This window comes from Acanthamoeba castellanii, assembly GCF_000313135.1.
Source record: "Acanthamoeba castellanii str. Neff unplaced genomic scaffold scf7180000084645, whole genome shotgun sequence".
Lineage (NCBI taxonomy): Eukaryota > Discosea > Longamoebia > Acanthamoebidae > Acanthamoeba > Acanthamoeba castellanii.
Genome location: NW_004457313.1, coordinates 115,321 through 135,613, shown reverse-complemented (window position 1 = coordinate 135,613; position 20,293 = coordinate 115,321). Strand labels below are relative to the sequence as shown.

The 20,293-nt window shown below is 58.9% G+C and overlaps 10 protein-coding genes across 10 annotated transcripts; 3 read left to right on the top strand and 7 right to left on the bottom strand.

Moving 5' to 3' along the window:
* Window positions 1-7: 7 nt before the first annotated feature.
* Window positions 8-649, bottom strand: ACA1_091510 (uncharacterized protein; the record flags this gene model as incomplete). The annotated part of the gene is made up of 1 exon (XM_004334606.1): window positions 8-649. One exon carries the CDS (start codon window positions 647-649, stop codon window positions 8-10), a length of 642 nt encoding a protein of 213 aa, XP_004334654.1.
* Window positions 650-949: 300 nt separating this feature from the next.
* Window positions 950-1,870, bottom strand: ACA1_091500 (RSNARE, VAMP72-family; the record flags this gene model as incomplete). Its single annotated transcript, XM_004334605.1, has 4 exons — window positions 950-1,003; window positions 1,090-1,341; window positions 1,431-1,611; window positions 1,722-1,870. 4 exons carry the CDS (start codon window positions 1,868-1,870, stop codon window positions 950-952), a joined length of 636 nt encoding a protein of 211 aa, XP_004334653.1.
* A 401-nt stretch (window positions 1,871-2,271) lies between these two features.
* Window positions 2,272-4,181, bottom strand: ACA1_091490 (RhoGAP domain containing protein; the record flags this gene model as incomplete). Its single annotated transcript, XM_004334604.1, has 7 exons — window positions 2,272-2,397; window positions 2,525-2,704; window positions 2,800-3,336; window positions 3,406-3,515; window positions 3,585-3,713; window positions 3,800-3,880; window positions 3,959-4,181. 7 exons carry the CDS (start codon window positions 4,179-4,181, stop codon window positions 2,272-2,274), a joined length of 1,386 nt encoding a protein of 461 aa, XP_004334652.1.
* A 434-nt stretch (window positions 4,182-4,615) lies between these two features.
* ACA1_091480 (Polyprotein) lies at window positions 4,616-5,948 on the top strand (the record flags this gene model as incomplete). The annotated part of the gene is made up of 8 exons (XM_004334603.1): window positions 4,616-4,664; window positions 4,733-4,764; window positions 4,830-4,982; window positions 5,065-5,176; window positions 5,244-5,314; window positions 5,378-5,479; window positions 5,684-5,743; window positions 5,859-5,948. The coding sequence occupies 8 exons, from the start codon at window positions 4,616-4,618 to the stop codon at window positions 5,946-5,948; spliced, it is 669 nt and encodes a 222-aa protein (XP_004334651.1).
* A 160-nt stretch (window positions 5,949-6,108) lies between these two features.
* Window positions 6,109-7,975, top strand: ACA1_091470 (uncharacterized protein; the record flags this gene model as incomplete). Its single annotated transcript, XM_004334602.1, has 10 exons — window positions 6,109-6,230; window positions 6,291-6,386; window positions 6,448-6,635; window positions 6,735-6,871; window positions 6,964-7,049; window positions 7,152-7,342; window positions 7,409-7,500; window positions 7,605-7,751; window positions 7,784-7,827; window positions 7,939-7,975. 10 exons carry the CDS (start codon window positions 6,109-6,111, stop codon window positions 7,973-7,975), a joined length of 1,140 nt encoding a protein of 379 aa, XP_004334650.1.
* Window positions 7,976-8,054: 79 nt separating this feature from the next.
* Window positions 8,055-8,419, top strand: ACA1_091460 (uncharacterized protein; the record flags this gene model as incomplete). The annotated part of the gene is made up of 2 exons (XM_004334601.1): window positions 8,055-8,162; window positions 8,267-8,419. The coding sequence occupies 2 exons, from the start codon at window positions 8,055-8,057 to the stop codon at window positions 8,417-8,419; spliced, it is 261 nt and encodes an 86-aa protein (XP_004334649.1).
* A 32-nt stretch (window positions 8,420-8,451) lies between these two features.
* ACA1_091450 (Omethyltransferase) lies at window positions 8,452-10,122 on the bottom strand (the record flags this gene model as incomplete). The annotated part of the gene is made up of 9 exons (XM_004334600.1): window positions 8,452-8,630; window positions 8,699-8,798; window positions 8,885-9,104; window positions 9,183-9,295; window positions 9,370-9,481; window positions 9,561-9,676; window positions 9,759-9,881; window positions 9,954-10,027; window positions 10,107-10,122. The coding sequence occupies 9 exons, from the start codon at window positions 10,120-10,122 to the stop codon at window positions 8,452-8,454; spliced, it is 1,053 nt and encodes a 350-aa protein (XP_004334648.1).
* A 331-nt stretch (window positions 10,123-10,453) lies between these two features.
* Window positions 10,454-11,766, bottom strand: ACA1_091440 (uncharacterized protein; the record flags this gene model as incomplete). The annotated part of the gene is made up of 6 exons (XM_004334599.1): window positions 10,454-10,589; window positions 10,710-10,840; window positions 10,927-11,289; window positions 11,364-11,447; window positions 11,521-11,619; window positions 11,695-11,766. 6 exons carry the CDS (start codon window positions 11,764-11,766, stop codon window positions 10,454-10,456), a joined length of 885 nt encoding a protein of 294 aa, XP_004334647.1.
* Window positions 11,767-12,064: 298 nt separating this feature from the next.
* On the bottom strand, window positions 12,065-17,080 carry ACA1_091430 (Znfinger in Ran binding protein and others domain containing protein; the record flags this gene model as incomplete). The annotated part of the gene is made up of 1 exon (XM_004334598.1): window positions 12,065-17,080. The coding sequence occupies one exon, from the start codon at window positions 17,078-17,080 to the stop codon at window positions 12,065-12,067; it is 5,016 nt and encodes a 1,671-aa protein (XP_004334646.1).
* Window positions 17,081-17,357: 277 nt separating this feature from the next.
* Window positions 17,358-19,869, bottom strand: ACA1_091420 (tetratricopeptide repeat domain containing protein; the record flags this gene model as incomplete). The annotated part of the gene is made up of 10 exons (XM_004334597.1): window positions 17,358-17,718; window positions 17,772-17,863; window positions 17,921-18,066; window positions 18,127-18,318; window positions 18,554-18,687; window positions 18,762-18,965; window positions 19,061-19,175; window positions 19,231-19,549; window positions 19,610-19,717; window positions 19,786-19,869. 10 exons carry the CDS (start codon window positions 19,867-19,869, stop codon window positions 17,358-17,360), a joined length of 1,755 nt encoding a protein of 584 aa, XP_004334645.1.
* Window positions 19,870-20,293: the final 424 nt, after the last annotated feature.

The following is a 20,293-nucleotide window of genomic DNA, read 5'->3' as shown; positions in this document are numbered from 1 at the left end:
GTTGGCGCTACACGTTCTGGTCCATCTCGTGGCTCTTCTTGGTCGTCTCGTCGGCACCCTCGGCTCCGCCGTCAGTACTGGTACTGGTGGTGGCGGTGGTGGTGGCCGGGGCGGCCGCTCGTCTGGGCCGCTGCGGGCTGGGGCGCGGGGAGGGCGCTGAGGCGCGCGCGGCGTTCTTCTTAAGGAGCTCGATCGAGTGGCCCAGCTTGGCTTCGAACTTGGCCCGCACCTGCACCTCGCGCCGCAGCACTGCGTCCAGGTGGCCCGCCAGCTCCGCGCCCACCAGCCTGTCGTGGGCCTCCTCCACCTCCGTCGCCTGCCGGCGCTCGGCCTCGATGCACTCAGCGAGCGCCTTGGCCCGCGCCTCGAGCCGCTCCCGCTTCCTGTTCTCCCTGCTGCAGAGCTGCTCGACCTGGACCTGGGCCTCGGCCTTCTGCCGGGTCCAGTGGGCCAGCACCTCCCGGAGCGAGGCCAGGCTGCGGTCCTGGTCGGCCTGCTGGGCCAGGAGGGACTCGCGCTCGCGCCCGAAGAGCTCGGCCTCGAGCCGCAGGTGGTGCTGTAGCTTGACCTCGGCGTCGATGCCCTCCAGCAGCTCCCGGTACCGATGGACCGCCCGGCGGTGCTCCTCCTGCAGGCCCGCCAAGTCCATGCCCTCCAGCGCTGGCATTGGACTCGTGAGCTCAGCCTCCTCCAACGTTCGGCTCTTCCTCCCCCCTTGCTGCCACAACGCCATTTTCGTTTCGTTCTTTTGTGACAACAGTTGTCTTTTTCTCTCAGTCGTTTCTCTTGATTTCTTGCAGTATTGCTTGTGCGCAATTTGTGCAACAAGCCCAGAGAGGAGAAGTGGTGAGCACAAAGTTATCTACATCTCCGCAAAAGGGGAATGGAAGAGCATGGACATGATCATAGTCATGGTGCTGGACGCGGGTGTTTTCTGGCTGAGGGCTGTTCAGCTGGTGTAGACGATCAGCACGATGATGCCAATGATCAGGGCGAGCAAAATCTGACCGCACACACCGCACAAGAAGAACAAAGCCGTCAGTGCTTGTTGAAGAAGATGTCAAAAGAAAGACCAGATGAAAGACGTACGATGCAGCAGAGGGCAAGGACGACGGTCCAAAACAGGTTCCGCTTCCTCTCGAGGCACTTCTGCTTGGCGGCGACGCGGGAGAAGAGGGAGCCCTGCTCTTTGAGCTTGTCGGTCGACTCGACCATCTCCTCGATCTTACCTTCTCGCACCAGGAGCCTGTCGAGGTTGTCCAGCGCCACCTTCTTCACGTCCTCCACCTTGCCCTGGATCTTGGTGATCTTGTCCACCTGCGCTGGGTCTGAGTAGCGCTTCTGTACACCGGTCGATCACACGCCAAGATGAGCCCCGTCAGTGTCGGAACGACCGTCAAGGTGGTGGCGATGGCGGTGGTGTGGCGTACGATCTCGGCCGACGTGAAGCGCTCGAAGCTGCTGATGTTCTGCTTGTCCTCGTAGCCGCCGCGCTCGTACTCAGTCTTGAGCACCGCGAGGAAGTCAAAGGCCACTCTGCCCTTCAACTCGCCCGACTTGCCCGCGCACAGGTACACCACCGCGTCGGCCGTCAAGACGTTGAAGATATATCTAAGCAGCCCCGACGAGGATGGCAACAAGCAAGTCAGAGGTAATCCTTGCATCACTTTCAAATCACTTCCCAAAACCAAGTCAAGATTGATGAGGCGCGCAGTTCGTACCCGTTGTCCTCGTACGACTTCTTTCCATCGTCTCGGTTATCGATCCTCTTGGCGATGCTGCGCGCGGTTTCGAGGGGAGCACCCTCGACACACGACACCTCGGTCGTCCGTCCATCTTCCTCCACTACAATAGCCACGCCGATTGTCATCTTCCTCTTTCTCTTCCTTGGCCTAGACGAATCTCAATCTATCAATTAATTCGCGCGAATCAATCGTGCCTGTAGAGATAGATGGATGCAATCGAAAGAGTCGCCTCTCTCTTTGTTACCGGTTGGTGGATTTGTTGCGGCCAGGGGCGCTTTCGGCGCTTTTATGGGTGGCCGCTTGGGCTTTTGGTGGTCTATGCCACGTCAGCCTTCTTTTCGCGCGTTTTTCTGGCGCCTCTCCTCCTGCGGCTCTCGCCACGACACACGACACACCACGCAACACAACACACACGCGGAGCAGATGGTGGAAAACAGAGTGGTTTGCATGTCCAACACTTGAGAGGACAGTGTGATAGAAGGTGTGAGAGAGTAGAGGGCAGGAGACGGAGAGCGAAGAAGCGTGCTCACTCGGCGACATTCCGGTCGCCGAGGGGCCTGGGCGATGCGGGCGCGTCAGCGAAAGCGTCGCCCGCCGTGGTCCTCCCCTTCTTGGTCCGCACTCGCACCACCGTGAAGCTGGTACGACTGAACTGTTGGTCCAATCCAATGCGAACGAGAGCGAAAATGTGAGCGAAATGCAACGCGAGTGACTGGAACAGAGAGCGAGCACCCGGCCGAAGCTCCCGACCGGTGTAGGGATGTAGGGGGCTCAGGTACCTTCTTGGGGTGAGGCGAGGGGTTCTTGGAGGGTCGGTAGGGCGAAGTAAGCACCAAGACGTTGTCCAGGTTCTCCTTGTCCAAGTGGAGGGATGACACGGCGGGGCTCATCTGAGACAACTCGCCTGCCGGACCCAGGCTTGGCGAGGCAGCGCACACAACCTTCTCCTCGCCAATCTCCTGCAAAGCATCGCCAAAGTTGTGAATGAGCACTAGTGGCCAGGTACTTACAACACCGGTGAGGAGGGGGTTGGTTGTGGGCAATGCGTATGTACCTTGGCCACGCCTTCAAGCACGTTCTGCCCCACCGGGAGAGAGAACCTCTTCTCCCTGAGCGCCTGCAGCAAGCTGTGTCGCGCCTGCTCCTCCGGGTCGAATGCGAAATCGATCTCGCTGCGCTCCTCACCGTCAAGCTCCTTCTCCCATTCCTCGACGCAGCCATCCTCGGGGCGCCGTCGCTTGGACGGAGACTCGTGGAAGCTCCGCGACATCCGCTTGAGTCGCTGCAGCAGTCCCTTGTCGGCGGCGTCCAGCAACTCTTCCGACTCGCTGCGCCTCGCAAACGAGGACGAGCCCGCCGACTCGAGGGGCTCCAACATAGGTCGCACTGGTCGGTCGAGCGAGGTGAGGCTGGCCGAGTGGGCGATCATAAGCTCGACCACCTTGATTACACTGTTGATGGCCTGGAGCTGGAGGAGGGTAGATTCGGTCTGCGACACGGAAGCGGCCGGCGCAGGCCACATGAGCGCCGGTCCGATCACCGTGGCCAGATTGTGTGGTCCCATGCAGTTCTCCTTGTTGTGTGTAGAGATCTGTGTGTTCGTGCGGTCAGAACTCAGCCAAGTGAACAGAACACATGCAAGCGAGCGATGACAATGAACCTCGCGCAGCAGGTTGAGTAGTTCCCGGAAGAGATGGCAATGGTCGTCGGACAGTGCCTCGAGGAGCTTGTTGACGTCCTCCACTCGCGCCTCCGTGTCTTTGTCGTCGTCTATGGAAAAGAGAGATGGGGGTTGAGCAAGCGCACCGCATGCGTGTTCGTCTGCATTGAGTGACCTACCGGCTATCTCGAGAAGCTGCGGGTAGAGGTCAAATGTGAGGAGTGGAGTGGGGAGCTCTCGGAGGAACAGCTTCAGCAACCCCGCAGCTTCGTGGCAGCCCGGGAACAGTTCTTCATCGTCCAGGTTAGCTGTTACAACACCTTCAAGCGACATGCAGAAAGAATGATGATGAGCGGCGAGGAGCGCGCGGTCGAGCGATTACTGGTATGCGTACCCTGGTTGAAGAACTGCCTCAGCTTGGTAATAGACTCGTGGAAGCCTGACACACGGAAGATGCCCTCCATTGTGAGGCCTCCTGCAAAGCTGTGGTGAGTGGCCTTGACCGACTGACGAAGGACGAAAAGACGACAGGATGCGTAAAGATGAGCCGCACCTTTGGCGCGCAGGAAGGCGATACAGGCGGACACGACGAAGGGTACAGCGGGACTGTAGGTCCAGCTGGCCGGGGTGTAGCCACCTTTCAGCAATCGAAGGCGCTGTTCCATCATCACCTCGGCGAGGGGCTTCCCGAACACAGTCTCATCGCTCCGCTCTCCACGAGGGGACGACGAAATCTGTGCGAAGGCCTCCGTCATTCGACTCCTTGCCTTCTTCATCCTTTTCGACAAGCTGGAAGACAACACCGTCCTCTTCCTCTGTCATGCGAAAACATCAGCGAATGCAAGCCGGCGCAATCGGCGCCAACTGTTGGGATGTACCTTGTTGGGGGAAGTCTCTGTCGATGAGGGCGGTTCCATATCTACAAATCTGTTTGAATTGGCAACAAAGACGTCCAGAAGGTGACCGAGACGTTGATTCAATCACTCAATCGATCACAGCAGGTCAAAGTGGCCGGTGGGCTCAACGCGCTCCCAACCTTCAACCAACGACAGCCCAGTTGCGCGCCAAAATTGTTGTCCCTAACGGCCACGCATTCTTCAAATTCATAAAGCCTACTTTTTTTGTTGATTTCCAAGAATCACTCTTAGCGATATTGATCAACCGGTTAATTTTCAACTTTAGCAAATCAAGCAGAGATCACCACAACACAATGGCCGACAAGAAGAAGGACAAGGTGAAGGCTGCGCCTGATGGCGAAGGTGCCATTCCACTTCATCGCCAAAATGTGCCTGTTCACACATTCAATCTGACACTGTCCTATTCGCAGCCAAGAAAATCATCCTTGACTACATGAAGACGGTACAGTGTTGCTTGCTTGCTGTCTCTACGTCTTTATTAATTCCACTTTAAATCGTACTACACAGCAAAATCGTCCCTTCAACGCGGTGATGCTGTTCGAGAACCTGCACGGGGTTGTCAAGAAGACCCAAGCCGTCAAGCTGATGGCTGATCTGGCTGCTGCTGGCAAAGTCGTAGAGAAGCTCAAGGGCAAGCAAAAGATCTACTGGGCCACGCAGGTATCATATGGGGCTCCTTCATTGCCTCAGCACATGGGCCGGTGCCTGACCACCGTCTTGTTGTTGTTGTTGTGCTTTGCAGGAGGGGCTCGTGATCGCCGATGCCAAGGGTTTGGCCAAGCTTGACAAAGAGATTGAAAGTCTGAGGACAGAGAAGAAGTCCATCGCAGGCGAGCTCGGCGAAATCGGAAGCCGTACGGCTGCTCTCCTTTGCAGCAGTAAACTGTGTGACTTGCGGCTCACCCTCCATTCAATGCCCAGGCATCTCGTCACTGAACAATGCTCTCACAAACGAGGAGGCCGATGCTGAGATTGAAAAGCTGACCAAAGAGGTTCCTTCCGCTGCCTGGCCTATACTACTCCTCAGCCAGTGCTCACGATTTCACACTTTCCAGAATGCCGAGCTGGAGACCAAGCTCACTCGATTGCGGGGGGGAGCCAAACTGGTTTCGAAAGCAGACAAGGACAAGGCCGAGAAGCAATATGAGCACGTGCGGGTACGTGCCCTTCACCAGCCACCTGCCTTTGTGTTGATCCTGCTCACGATCTGTTTCATCCATCCACCACTCGATCCATTTGCTTCCAGCTTGAGTGGCGTAAGCGCAAGAGAATGGTATCGTGCCTCCTTCCCACGACAGCCCTCACGCATTGTCTTGCGTTCTTACGGGCACCCACCCGTTTCGTTTTTTTCTTTCGCACAGTGCATGGACGTTGTGAAGCAAGTCGGCGAGGGAGCAGGAAAGAAGGACAAGGAGATTATGGTACGCTCGACACACGTGCCCCCCGTGTCTGTCTCGAGTGGTTGGATTCGTAGTGCAGTAGAACTGCGGACCTCTTACCGACCGGTCGGGTGTTCCATCGTGGCTGCGTTCGCAGGAGGAAGTGGAGCTGGAAGGCGATGACGACGCCGGCGTGGATCTCACCGCGGAAACAAGGACCGCCAAGAGGAGGAAGATCGGCGACTGAGAGCCGCACCATCGCGAGACCAGGTGGCTGCTTTCAGTGATACTATTGTTGTACATGTTTCTTGTTTTGTTGTTTGTATCGTCAACAGCCGAGAGTGGAAGAGGGCGTCGGGGTTAAAATCTTTTGGAAGCAACAGAACATAGACAAGTGAAGTGAAAGGATGCCAGTGGGTGGCCAGCTGCGAAGGCAGTGGTGTGGGTTCTTGTTGCTCATCTGCGGCACCTTCGTGCTGCTGTTCGTTGTAGTGCACCAGTACTCGCCCGCTCCCCCCGTCCTTGTCAGGTGCCCCCCCCCCATCCACTTCTTGGCTTTGCTTCATTCTTTGCCGTGTGGTGGCAGCAGGGATGACGAAGCGTCTTTGCGGATGGGGCCGCTTCCCGAGGAAGAGACACTCGACGGCGTAGTGGCCCCAGAGACCTATCCGCGCGGCACCGCGAGGTACCACCACCAGCACCCTGCCTGTAATGTGTGTGTGTGTGTGTGGACGTGCGCTTACGAGCGACGAACTGGCACAGCGAAGAAGCGGAAGGGGGGTCCGCTGTGACACTCTGAAGAGCCTGGGCGAGTGCGCCCGACATGCACACTGCACTCCGATCCAGGGCGATGCCTGCGCTGCGCCTGGCACCGTGGACAAGTCGTCCCTGTTTGGCCACTGCGTAAGCTCTCTCTTTGCCTCAACCTACTCCAGTACGCATCCCCCGGTCAGTGATCACGGCCAGCCGCTTATCTCTCACTCTCTCTCATTCTCACTCACTCTCTCTCTCTCTCTCTATCTCGCCAGCGCAGCGAAGAAGATGAAGTTGCGGCGAGAGGTCCCCGAGTGGATGTCGTGTCATCCGGACCACTCCGCCATCTGTGCTCGCCCCAGCGGTTCGGGAGGTCCGGTCGCTCGCTTCACCCAGAAGATCATTCCGCCCGGTTGGGTGCAGGTGGTGACCCCCTTCCACTTTCACTTGCCCGCCTTCCCCCAGGCGCAGCTGCCCACTGCCACTGACCCGCGCGCCCGCCGCCGCAGCAAAAATGTGTGGACTGCTGCGTGCCGCCGGAGCCAGTGCCCGGATCAGCGGATCAATCGCTGGCCATCATCGTCACTGTGCAAGAGTACGTGGGCTCTCTCGACCCATTCCCCCTCCCCCCAACTCCTTCAATGCGTTGAAGCAAAATCGTAATGAACGTGGTTTGCTGCTCCTGTGGGGCACACAGTGAGCTGGCGAGCCTGGTGAATGCACTCAAGTCCTGGCAGAGGCATGGGCTCCTCGACTACGCGCAGGAGAGGTACCTCAACATCGATGGCGGAGACTCCGACTCGCGGAACAGGATCACTGGTCTGGCCAGGTCCTACGGCTTCACCGTGTTCACGTCCGAGACGAGCCAAGGCATCAGCAGCGCAATGGGTTCGTAGTTTCCATCAACAATCAGTTTGATTACATTTCATGCGGCTGCTGACTTGCCACGACCAGCCCGGCTGATGCAGGCGGTGAAGAGCCCGTTTGTGCTCCTGCTGGAAAAAGACTGGAAGCTCGTAGAATCCCGGGCGACGGTGTTGAAACAGGTACGTTTTTTTATATATTTATATATTATTTAAAATGTTTATTTTTATTCATTCTCTATTTGTTTCTGTTATTTTCGCTTCACGCACCCGCCTGTGTGTGCCAGCTCGACCTGGCGAAGCGCCTGATGTTCTCCCGGCAAAACGGCTCCCGGGCCGACCTGGTCAAGTTCCGTTCGCGGTGGAACTTTGGCTTCCCCAACGTCAGCCCGCGCAAGACCGTGCCACCGGACTGGGACATCGGCGTCAGCATGGTAGTCCTTCTCTCACACCGGTCCACTCGCAGCAGCCCGACCAGGCGCCCGCCGCCACCTCTCACACCTGTCCACTGTGTCACCGTACCACACAGGTACGGACTCGGGCGAGATGGGAGCCACACTTGTTCTGCAACATCTACCACTACCAAAGCGACGAGGTGCTCTTGAGCCGCTATCCCAACAGGTACGACGACGCAACTTCGGCTGGCCGGTGGCCCTAATTCGTGTGGCACACTGTCGAGTTTGTGACGGAATTGGTGTGGTCTTCCGGTGGTGCAACGACCAACGACAACAACAAGGATGTGGCGGTGTGGGTGTGACTTCAACTACTGGTGCTTCGATTCCGGTCAGTGCGGGTGGACCAACAATCCCATCATGTTCCGAAGGAAGTGGTGGCTCGACATGATGGTACGCCCACAGCAGCCGCACCACCAGCATTTGTGCCCGGCCGGTGTGTGGCGTGTGTGTCGTGTGTCGTGTGTCGTGTGTTTACCTGTTCGATCACACCGCAGCATGGAATTGCGCACAAGCACAGGAACAAGGTGTTCGAGGCCGGTACCTACTACTCGAGCGAGTGGCTGCTGCCTCACTGGGTCGTGGCGGAGAGCGATGGGCTCTTCACGCATGACGAAATCGGTGAGGGCCACGAGCGCAAATACATCTGACCTAGGCTTTATTCCGAGTCAGTGTCAGGGCGTTAGGCGTTGGTTTGGGCAGCAGCAACGGCAGGACGAGCCTCGATCAGGTTGAGCTGCTGTTGCGGGGCGAGCACTTGCGTCAGCTCCAGCCCGGCTGACTGCAGCAGCTGCCGGTGCTCTTCCTCCGTGCGCTCTTTGGCTCCGAGAACCACCATCATGTCTGTTCCAAGTCCGTGGCCTGTCGGTGAGAATGGGGAACCGGGGTTGTGCGTGTGCTGGTATGTGGTGCGCGAAGGGAGGACTTACGGAGGTCGAGAGCTTTGGACAAGGAGGGTTCATTGCCTGGCGGGACCACGCACTCGATGACCAGCATCTTGCTCTGGTGGCCCATGGACCTGCGGGTGGCCTGCAAGATGCGTCGTGCCTGTTGATCGTCGCTTGTTAACTCTGCCTTGGCGCCCTCACTTTTTGTGCGTAAATACTGCGACGCACCTCATCGTCGGCCCAATCGTGAATGATCGACTTCAGCAGGTAGAGGTCGACCCCGGTCGGGATGTTGGTCTCCGCCTCAGCAGCCAGGAAGCTGCCTGCGTGCAGTTCCACTCTGTCCTTGAGGTCATCGGGCACCACGACCTTCTCGATCACGCTGGGAATCTCGAAGAGGTGGCCCTTCGTGATATGAGGGAACGCCTTCAGGATGGAGAACAGCTGGCTGCGACCCACAATCCAGTGAGGGTTGGTCGTCGGTTACAATGTACAGTCTTCCCCAGTGGTGGCGAGAGTGAGGTACCTGCCCAGACCGCCTCCTATGTCGGCGACGGAGGCGACCTTGGTGAAGTCGTAGTTGCTCAACACCTGGGATGTTTGGCGGGACGTGTGGGCGCTCATGGCCAAGTTGAAGCACTGAGTGATGCGTGAGAGAGTGAGCGAGCAATCGAACCAGAGCAATCAGCACATTCGCTCGAGCGCTCACTTACAGTGTTGGCTTCCTCGTCCTGCTGCAGGTAATCCCAAAAGTTCTCTACCCCCAACGTAGCGGCCGAGGCGGATTTGCCGTCCTTGAGCGAGCCTCCGAAGCCGCCCCACAGCCTGCACCACCAAAGACCCAAGGTTTACTTGATGTTTGCTATTCGCAAACCAGCACTTTCTCGCGGGACTGCGAACGTACGCGTAGAGGGCGTCGCTTCCTCTGTAGAGCACCATGTTGCGCATGGGGGTTCCCTCTCGCAAGAGCTGGCTCGTTTCGTTGAGGTCAAACTTGCACGTCTTGTGGTATTCCACGTTCTGCGTGATCCATCGGTTGCAGGGTGTGAGGGCCCACCTTAACCAAGGGGCCTGGTGGAGGGGGGAAGCTGCAGTTGCGTACGTCGAGAGGGCCGTCGTACATCTCGAGCAGGCCGAGACTGGCCGCAAAGCGGAGCATGCGGAAGAAGGGCTGGGGCTGGTAGTCGGGACCAACCTTCTGGGCTATCTCCTCGGCCGACAGTGACTGCATGTGTCGCAGCGAATGAGCGCCGGCAGTGTTACGCTGCAGGTTTTCTAGAGGTTGTGGTGTACGCACGTGATCGGCGGAGGCAATGATGTCCACCACGCCCAGCTTGGTGAAGGTGTACAGAACTCGAGAGGCGGAGAAGCCTGCATTGCCCGCCCCCAAAGGGGAAATGATCATTGTCAATGGATGACACCTGGTGCAGGTGCGAGGGGGTACAAGTACCAGACACCAATTGCATGATTTTGTCCGCCATAGCTATGTGGTAGATGTTGTGGGTGTTGTGGTAAATGAATGGATGTTGGAGTAAAGTGTTGCGGTCCTGTGCTTTTTGAGGGATGCCCCACAAGCTGGTTATGGCCTTTTCCTGTAAAGTGAAACTTGCCCATTGGTACACCTGGCGTGGTGGATAACAAGAAAGTGAGGGGAAAGATGCGTGTTGTTGTGAATAGTGTGCGTCCACTATGCACACATACGACCAATCACGCACAACATTAGTGTGCGGAAAGATGCGTGTGGTGGAAATTGTGCGTCGGGCTGGTGCCCACAGGGTCCGTCTGCATTTGGTTCGTTCACTCAAGTATCTCGTGCGGCGCGTCCGGCTGTTCGCCCAAGGCCTGCTCCTCGAGCTTGTGCTCCTCCTCGGCCGACACGAAATCAACCCCCACCCAGTCGGTGGCCCCGCACTGGGGGCACTTGACCGCGTACCTGTTGGCCCACTCCGGCCAGCCCCTGTGCCACACACCACACACACACACACGATACGAACACGTAGTGAGCGAACAAGAACAAATGTTAAGACACTTAATGGGGCAGATGGTTGCGTACAGGTAGAAGTTCTCGACATCCAGGTCGTTCCACCATTCCTCCTCTTCAACCGTCAGGTCGGGGTAGTGACTCAAAAACTCCTTGAGTGTGAGCTGCTTGCCGCAGCTTCCGCATTTGAGCACCGGGTGGTGCTGGACACCATGAACGGTGTTGACATAATTGATCATAGGAGTTAGGGAGACCACTTCGGCTGTGGGCGTGCGTGTGCGGTGTGTACCTCCTTGTGCGCCATGTGGTGATGTACGCGGTGGAAGATCTTGTCGATCTTGGTGGCGAGAACGGCGAGCTCCTCCTGCACAAGCTTCTCGACAGTCTCGAATTCTTCGATGAGCTTGCTCTTCACCTTCTTCCACTTGCCCTTGAGGGCGCCCTTTTCGGCCCCCTTCTCGACGCCGGCCTTGACCTTGGATTCGAAGTCCTGCACGCGCTCCTTGAGCTTTTGCTTGACATCGCCCGCTTTGATGGCGCCGATGGTCTCCTTGGCCTTGTCGTAGGCCTTCTGCCACCTCGACCGGAAGTCGGGTCCCTCAGTCTTGAGCTCCTTCAGCAGTTCCTCCTTCACCTCCTTCGCCAGCTCTTTCTGAAGCCATGTGTCGTGTGTGTCGTGTTAGTGAGCCGGTACTGACCAGGCTGTTCGAGGGGAGGGTCACATACGGTTACGCCGAGAATGCTGATGTGGAGATCTTGCACGTCCTGGGTGAAGGCAGGCCACTCTTCGGTCACATGTCCGTGCTTCTCCTGTAGGACGCGTTAATGGTCGTGTGCGCAACCCCCGCCCCCACCACCTCCGGTACCGGAGGTGAAAGCGTACGCCAGTCTTGAGGAGCTCCTTGGGGTCGACTGTAGGCTCGTCCATGAGCTTCAGAATCTTGTGCAGCTTCTCGCCCCTCTTGGTCAGCTTGTTAGAGTCCTGCGAACACAAAAGTTCGGTTCCACAGTCAGCAGTGTCCCCAGCTCAGCCGACACACACATGCGAGTGCCGTACCTTAGCGCCGCAGCTCAACGCCACCAAGGCCAGCAGCAGGCACGCCACAATGGCTAGCGTTCGGTACCTCATCATATGCCCTCTCTTGCTCTTGCTCTTGCTGAAGTTAGTGTTATGTTCTGTGTCTGAGGCCAGCGCCGACTGCCCGTGGACGGCTCCGGCATCCTCGGCCTTCCCGCGCAGTTCTCCGTGCAGCCCTCCTGCAGAATCCACCGAATTTCACGCACCAACGCAATAATTTGGGCCGATTTTGTTCAACGCACTTTACTTGGCCGCTGATGAATGTCAGCGCAAGGGCACACGCGCGCGTGTTACAGCGGTTGGCGTAGCAGTCGACCACTTCAGCGTCCGCCCCTTCGCCGGGCGGCGATCAGGCGACGGCCGCCTGCAGGCGCGGAGGAGGAGGAGGAGGCGCTGCCGAGAGAGAATCCGCCGCCGGCATCGCCGCTCGCCGGGTCGCTGCCGCCCAGGGAGAACGGCGACGGTGCCGAGGCCGCCGAGGGGTCGAACGACGACGAGAAGGCCGAAGAGGCTGCGGGCGCGAAAGAGAAGGCCGAAGTCGAAGAGAGGAGGAGGAGGAGCCCGGGTTGAAGGAGGAGGATCCCGGATTGAAGGCAGAGGCAAAGGAAGAGGTGCCGGCGGAGGAGGAGGAGGAGAAGGAGGAGGAGAAGGAGGAGCTGAAGGCCGGCGCGGTCTCGGACGGGGTGGGCGCGACAAAGGGCGTGCTGAAGGAGAAGGAGGAGGCCTCGGTCGTGTACGAGGACGAGGCGGGCACGTCGTCGTCGTCATCGTCGTCATTCCGGCGATAGGAGTTGCGTGATGTCCTGCTGTGCTTAGCGCTTCCAGTACGCTCGATTCTAGAGGGACCCTCGTCCTCTTCATCGTCCTCGTCCTCTTCATCATCATCTTCTTCGTCTTCCTCGTCTTCCTCGTCTTCCTCATCTTCCTCACCTTCCTCGCCTTCCTCATCATCGTCATCCTCCTCGTCGTCTTCGTCATCGTACTCTCGGTCCTCGCCCTCTTCTTCGTCGTCGTCCTCGTCGTCCTTCGCTGCGTTGGGCGCGTCACTCGCGTTACCGCCGAGCACGTTGCCGAACGTAAACTGAGACGGCCCGCCTGTTGGTGTCGATAAGGAGACGGTGAGGTGCGATCGTGTCGAGAGAGAGAGAGAGAGAGTACCGAAAAGACCGGCTGGCGATGAGGGTACACCACTGGTAGAGTCGCCCCCTTGGCTTGGCGGCGTGTTGGGCTTGTCGGAGGTGGTCAAGAACGAGAACTTGGGGGGCTGCACCGCGGCGGAATCATCGCCCTGTGGCTTTTCCTGAGTCGTACCCGAGCCACTGTCCTTGGTGAGAGGCTCGGCCGCCGCGACGCCGGACGTGTTCGAAGTCGCAGGAGCAAAGGCAAACATGCTCGAGGCAGACGAGGGGCTCGCCGCCGAGGAGCCCGAAAGGAACGAGAATGCCGACGCGGGCTTCCGTTCGGTTCCCGCAGGGGCGGCGGACTGTCCGGAGCTGGTGAAGGAGAAGGGCGAGGCAGATGACAGCGGCGGTGCATCGTCTACAGTGCGCTTCTGCCCCGACGGGGCAGCTGCAGGCGCGGAGGTCGATGTGGCGCCGAACAGAGGAGCGGTGGCAGCAGGCGCGATGGTCGACGTGGCTCCAAACAGAGGAGTGGTGGCAGCAGGCGCGGAGGTCGACGTGGCGCCGAACAGAGGAGCGGTGGTAGCAGGCGCGGAGGTCGATGTGACGCCGAACAGAGGAGCGGTGGCAGCAGGCGCGAAGGTCGACGTGGCTCCAAACAAAGGAGCGGTAGTGGCGGGCGCGGAGGTTGACGTAGTGGCGCCAAAGAGGGAGGTGGTGGCGGTGGCCGAGGTACCCGTCGCGAAGGGACTGGGTAGCGAGGGGAAGGCTGGCAAGCCACTCGCGGAAGAGGGTGATGAGGTCGAAAACAACCCCGACGACGAAGCCGAGCTCGAGGTCGCTGGCGCCTCCTCGTGCTTCTCAGAAGCCTTCTCGGTGTCGGCCGACGCAGGAACCTTATCTTCGCCCGCAATGGCGGAGAAGGAGAGAGCGGGCTTGCCGGAGAAGGAGAACGCAGAGGGGAAGCCACCACTCGTATCCAGCCCTGCTCCCGGCTTTTGGTCACGCTTGGAAGCACCACCGAGGGGCGACGTCTGGCCAAAGGCCGCACCGAGCGAGGAAGTCTGACCGAAGGCGGTCCCGAACCCGGTCTTGGACCCAGCCGTCGCCGAGAGGAAGCTTGAGCTCGTGAGCGCGCCGGCAGTTCCACCTGCAAACAAGCCTCCCGATGATGGCGTCGAAGACGGCAGAGCAAAGGATGACGGCGCGAAGGAGAAGGGTGCGACGGTCGAGGCGGTCGTCGATGATGAGGGGGCAGGATTCACGGCCCGTCGAGGGCGAGGGATCTCACTGTCGGACTCAGATTCATCCTCATCGCTTTCGGAACCACTGCCCTCGTCCTGGTCCGTATCTTCGTCCGAGTCGTGCGAGGGCCGCGGTCCGGACGGTGCTGCCTCTAGACTCTCGCCGAGGGAGGAGGCAAGGGAGAAGGGCGATGCTTCCGAGGAAGCGGGAGCGGGCGTAGTCGTGCTCGTGCTCGCCGAAGAGAAGGAGAAGGAAGGAAGGGCGCTCGCGGAGGAGCTGAACGAAGCGAATGAAGCAGGCGCCGCAGAGGAGACGGAGAAGAGATTCACAGGACGAGAAGCGGAAGGCGTCGGAAGGGAGAAGGTCGGCATCGTTGCCGCATCACCATCGCGCGAGGCTTCCGATGCGGCGGGTTCTTGCGGTGCTTGCAGCGCAGGCTCGACATCGGTTGTTTTCTCTGCTTCCTCGGCGGTGGGGAGTTGCGGCTTGTCATCTTGGACCGGGCTTGAGGCTTCGGGTGACAGCTCGGCGGCAGCGCTGGCGGCGTCCTTCGCTTGGGCGTCGGTTGCTGGCTTGACAGCCGAAGGTCGAGGTACCATGCACGTTGAGCAGGCCGTCGCAGACTCGTCGTTGATTTCCGTGCAGCAGGCGCATTCCCATCCGGTGGTCTTCTTGGCTGACACGAAATCGAAGCGTCCCGCCCCTGTCGCTGGTACGCCGAAGGAGAATCCGGTGGAGCTTGGCGTGGCAGTGTCCGCTGGTTTGTCGCCAGCATCGGGGGCAGCTGCCGCAAGCGAGAAGCCAGACTTGTCCGCGGTGCTTGGAGCATCAGTCTCTGCGCTGCCGCCGAAAGCGAACCCTGGCGTGGGAGCGGTCGTGGCGGGGCCGAAGCTGAACGGGCTCGACTTGGTGTCGGCGGGCTTGGCGCTTTCTGTTGTCGCCGTTGCCGAGGGAGCGGATGCGAACGAGAAGCCTCCAGAGGAGGGGGCGCCTCCGAAGGAGAAAGCTCCGGCAGTGGTAGTGGGCAGACTGGAAGGCTTGGCAGGCTCCGAGGAGCTGACATCGGGCGAAGGTGTCGACTTGGCTGCTTCAGGATCTGCAGCAGTGGTTGACGGGCGGGGCACCATGCAGGTGGAGCAGGTCGTCGCCGATTCGGAGTTGTCGCCCTCGCAGCACGCGCACTTCCATCCAGCAGCTTGTCCGGTGGTTAAGGAGCTCGCGGAGGCCGGTGAGCCGCCAAAGGAGAAGCCTCCTGCCGAGGGTCCGAACGAAAATCCGGAGGTGCTGGCTTCCTTGCTCGAGGCGTCGGCGGTGGCCGCTCCAAGTGAGAAGCTGCTGGTGGCTCTACCTGTAGGCCCGCCAAACGCGAAGCCGCCCGGCGGGGCAGGACCGAAGGAGAATGCTGCGGGCTTGTTGGCTGTCTCTGTCTTCTCCGGCGTCTCGCACTCGAGGGTCTTTGGAGTGGAAGATGTCACGGCAGGTCGCGTCGTGTCGGTTCCTGCCGCTGTCTTGGGCGCCGCGGCGGGACGGGGCACCATGCAGGTGGAGCAGGTCGTTGCCGATTCGGAGTTGTCGCCCTCGCAGCACGCGCACTTCCACCCGCTCGTGGCCGACGAACTCTCGGCCGTCTTGGATGCTCCAGTGAAGGAGAAGCCAGAGGATGTAGCCCCTCCGAAGGAGAACCCGCTCGACGAAGTCGGTTCTGCTTCCGGCGTGGCTGCAGGCGATGTCGATTGGCCGAAGACAAAGCCGCCGCTCGACGGCGCGGAGGTGCTTGCTGCTGTTCCGCTCTGGCCGAACGCAAATCCTCCACTTGCTGGGGCAGCACCGAAAGAGAAGCTGCCGCTCGACGACGCCGAGCCGGAGGCGAACCCGGCAGGCTTACTGGCCTCTGGCGTATCTGATTCAGCGCTGTCAGACGTTGCGGCTGTCGTGTTTTCCGTGCCGGTTGTCTTGGCGCCAGCCGGACGTGGGACCATGCACACACTGCAGGCCGTCGCCGACTCGGGATTGTCGCCCTCGCAGCACGCGCACTTCCACCCGCTCGTGTCCGACGAACTCTTAGGTGCACTGGCAAACGAAAAGCCTCCGACAGAAGCCCCGCCGAAGGAGAACCCGGCCGATGAACTGGGCTCTGGCATGGCTGCTGTCGTTCCTGCCGTGTCGCTCTGGCCAAAGGCAAAGCCGCCGCTCGACGGCGCGGAGGTGCTTGCTGCTGTTCCGCTCGTGGCCGAACTCTCGGGCTTGGCGGCACCGCCGAAGGAGAAGCCACCAGAGGAAGGCGTTCCGCCGAAGGAAAAGCCAGTCGACGTGCTCGGCTTCGTGAGAGGGGTCGCCTCGGTGGCGGTTTCGCTCTTGCCGAATGCGAAGCCGTCACTCACGGGTGCAGAGGCCTTCGCCCCACTTGAGACCAAGCCTCCTTTAGCGAGGAAGGAGCGGCCGCCCGAAGCAGAGCCGGAGGCGAATTCAGCGGGCTTGCTCGCCTCAGAATTAGGCTGTTCTCCGAAGGTTGTAGTGGGCTCGGTCCTGAGGCTTTCGGTCGCCGAGCTAAACGAGAAACCACCGGGAGGAGCAGGGCCGAAGGAGAACGCGGCAGGCTTGCTGGACTCTGGCTCCGTTGTCGTCTCCGATTCCTTCTTTTGTGCCTCGGCGTGTGCCACGGAGAACCGATTCTCTGTGGGCTGGCCGGCTCGCTGGAAGCCACCAGCGAAGGAGAAGCCCGCCGAGGCCGACGGAGCCTTGTCTTGCGACGCCGGCGAGGAGAACAGCGACGACGTAGGCGCACTGCTTGATCCCGGAGTAGCAAATCGCACTGGCTGGGGCGACGAGGTGCGCCTCGGCTCGCGCTTCGGAGATGCCACCACGACGGGAACCGCGATCGGCTCTTCAGCTTCGGTGATAACCTTAGTGCGCTTTTGGTCCTTGACCGCCAGCACAGGAGATGCCTTGCCACCGTCATGCAGGAACCTTGCTGCACATTGTGCGCGTAGCTCGTGCATTTGACTAAGCCGGCTCTGCGTCTTTGCCTTGAAGGCCTGTCATCATTCAGAGCGCAGTTAGCGTAATGGCTTAAATAGGTGACGGCATTTGTCATACCTGAGAGGTCTGCGTTTGGGCCTGGCTCGGCGCAGGCGAAAAGGTGAACGGGCTCGACATCTTCGTGATGGGCGTAGATGGCGGAGTAAAAAGCTGCTCCATCTCTGCAGGCGTGTAGGCTGCAGTAAAGATGACAGTGTGAGCCCCATCTCGGTGCTTAAGCGGGACGAGGAGCAGAGATTAAGCCTTACCTCCTGGAGCCTCAGAACTGGTGGGTGGGGTTGCCAGTACGCTGGGAGCAGAGACTGTCTCGGCTTGGTCGATTCGTGGCTCTTCATCTTCTTGCGCCTTGGGAAGGACCGCGCTGCCCTGTAGCTGAGCACAATAGGATCCCAGTTGTCGTGTGGAGAACAGCTCGGTAGGCTTGTCGATGAAGACAGTGAGTGGTTCGCGAGGCCGGACTCCTTGTCCGAAGCTCTTCTCCTCTCCTCCGGCGTAGTACTGTTGGTAGTAGAGCAGCGACTTCCAAAACCGCTGCTGCGACGAACTGGACAGGTTGTCGATAGGCGCGACCAGCTGCTTCCTAAAGGTGGGTTGTGAGCTAAGACAGCACTTGCTAAAACCACCAACACCGACGAGCTGCGCAATACACACCGATAGAAGTCGTGTTGCTCGCACAGCTTGTCGATGAAGTTGTAGATGTCGACGATCGTAAAGGGTTGGGTGAACGGCAACCACACTAGCACCTAAAGATGGATTTCAACAATATGCACCAGCAATGTTCCTAAGAGAAGCAGGCATACCTTGTCCGCGGAGGAGAGGAAGAGGAGGTCGAGGAACTTTTCGATCATCTTACGTAGCTTGTGTCGCCAATAGAAGGAAAGGATGTGAATTATGCGGTCCAGATCGGCAGCATTCTTGGCAACGGCGACGCGATCGCATGTAGCAGCTGAAGAAGAAGCAGATGATGTTAGCGGCAAGCCGGTCTCGTGGACAGGAAGTTCGTTACCTAAGCCAAGCATGCGCGCCTTGTAGGCCTCGACATTTTCGAGGAGCTCTTGGGCTTTAGCAGGAGTAAGCTCAATGGCGAGCAAATACATAGTCTTCGCGATTTCGCTCAGCCTCTTCGCAGCCAATAGGTGCACCGCTTGCAAACGCTGGAGAGATGCGTTGTCGATCTCGGCAGGCAGTGCCGGGTGAACTGATAGGATACGAAGGGTCAGCCAACATGAGGGGACCCCGGGCTTGAGCTGTACGTACACTCACGAACGGACTTGCCAAAGTTAACATGAGCCTTTACAGCAGCATCGTAGCTATGAGACTGACGGTACTTCCGGTGGTGGAGGATAGCAAGGTAGCCCCAAACTCGCGCCTTATACTCCTGAGGTGGGATCGGTTAACATAACTACCGCTACTATGAGCACAGTTAGCTGCACGTGCCTGCAGGAGCTGAGCATCTTCGTTGAACACTTCTCCGCCTTTCACCTTGGGCACTTGACCGCTGATCAGGCCGTTGGCTTCCCGTACGAGGTCTCGAAGCTGCTTGCATGAGGCCATGCAGTCCAGGTGACTGAACAATCTGATGTACGCAGTAAACGGTCAATGAAAGGCAAAGGGATGGGGTGGCCGTAGGCGTAGGCGTACTCTTCGTGCTGCGTCGCGATCCGAGTGTAATGATCGCAAACGAATATGCGGAAGAAGAGGAGCTCCTTGGAGAGGGTCGAGTGGCCTTCCTTGGCCTCAGTTGCGCCGTTCTGGTGACCACGGGAACCATTCGATCCCGCAGGAAGTCGCGCTGCAAAGTCGTTGAGCCAGCTCCACCACTGCAGATCCTCGTCGAGCGAACTACTGGCGACACGAGCACGCTTCATGGCCCTGAAAGTGTGCATGCTTAAGTAATGCGTGGTCAAAGGAAAATGAAGCAGCGTCCGCTGTATACACACCCTTCGATGTCGCCCTTGAGATTGTGAAGCTCCACACACTTGACGTGCAGAGCCAAGTTGGTAGGATGCTTCTGCGATGCTTCGTTGGCTACGTGAAGTGCTTGATTCATGTCGCCTGAATCAAGTATGAGCGGATGTTCACATACACGAGAGGGGAGCCAACGCGCTACCGTTAAGCTTCAGAATGTCGCTCTTTAGCTCCGCCACAGCTGGGTCGCCCCGTTCGAGCTGCTCCACCCTACACGATACAGCGGTGAGGACAAGTAGCGAGGAAGACGGGATAAGGGACCCATACTTAGCAGCCCAGCGTTCGGCTTCACTAAGAAATGGTTTTGTGGTATCCTCCTGGTGCAAGCGGATCAAGATGCGCGTGATGCGGTAGAAGATGCTCGTTTGGCTGGGATTCAGCTTGAGCGATCTCTGGTAGGTGGCCACTGCATCGGAGTACCTGTGCGCTTCCTCGTAGAGCTCTGCCAAGGCGACAAACACCTGAATCGAAGTGAGACGGACGAAGGCAGCGATCGAAGGGGCAGCGAAATTCGTGTGTACCTTTGCGTCTGGCTTGAGCCGCACCGACTTGAGCAGGTAAAAGATTGCTTGGTTGATATCTCCCAAGTCCTTGTAGCGTAGGCCAACATCTGCGAAGGTCGTAATTTGCTGCGTATGGGAGAGAGATTTGAGATTAAATTGATGCGCTACGTGCAAGATTTCCTGAGTGCACGCACCTGATCCTTCGACTTGGTGCTCGCAATTCCTGCAAGGAGCTTGTCTATCTCCTGCCGCCGATGGTCGGGCACGGGCCTCCGCATCTTGTTGTTTTCTGTTCGATCTTCGCGAAGTTTTGCTGTACCTTTTTGTTCCCGCCTTTTTCGAGGCGTAATGTGGCAGTACACGTCATGCTGGGAGCCAATTTTCCCGCGCCTTGGCGCACAAGGAGAGGCTCGGCATTCGATCGCGCGTGAGAAGATGAAGGCAAGGCAATTTGCCGCCTGCGGAGGGGCAATTGGCCTGTTCCTCTTGCTGGCTTGCTGCCTCCCAGCGCTGGCAACTGATGCCGACAAAGATCCTTCCATCAGCCATGCCACTCTGCTGCTGCCGCACGCAACGAGCGAGACCAAAATCTCTTACACAATCGAGGCCTTCAATGGATGCTTTAAATGGTGTGCCACACTGCCCCCCCAATAATGTTGTTTGTTAATCACTTAATGACGAGGCTCCGCTGTGCAGGAGCTC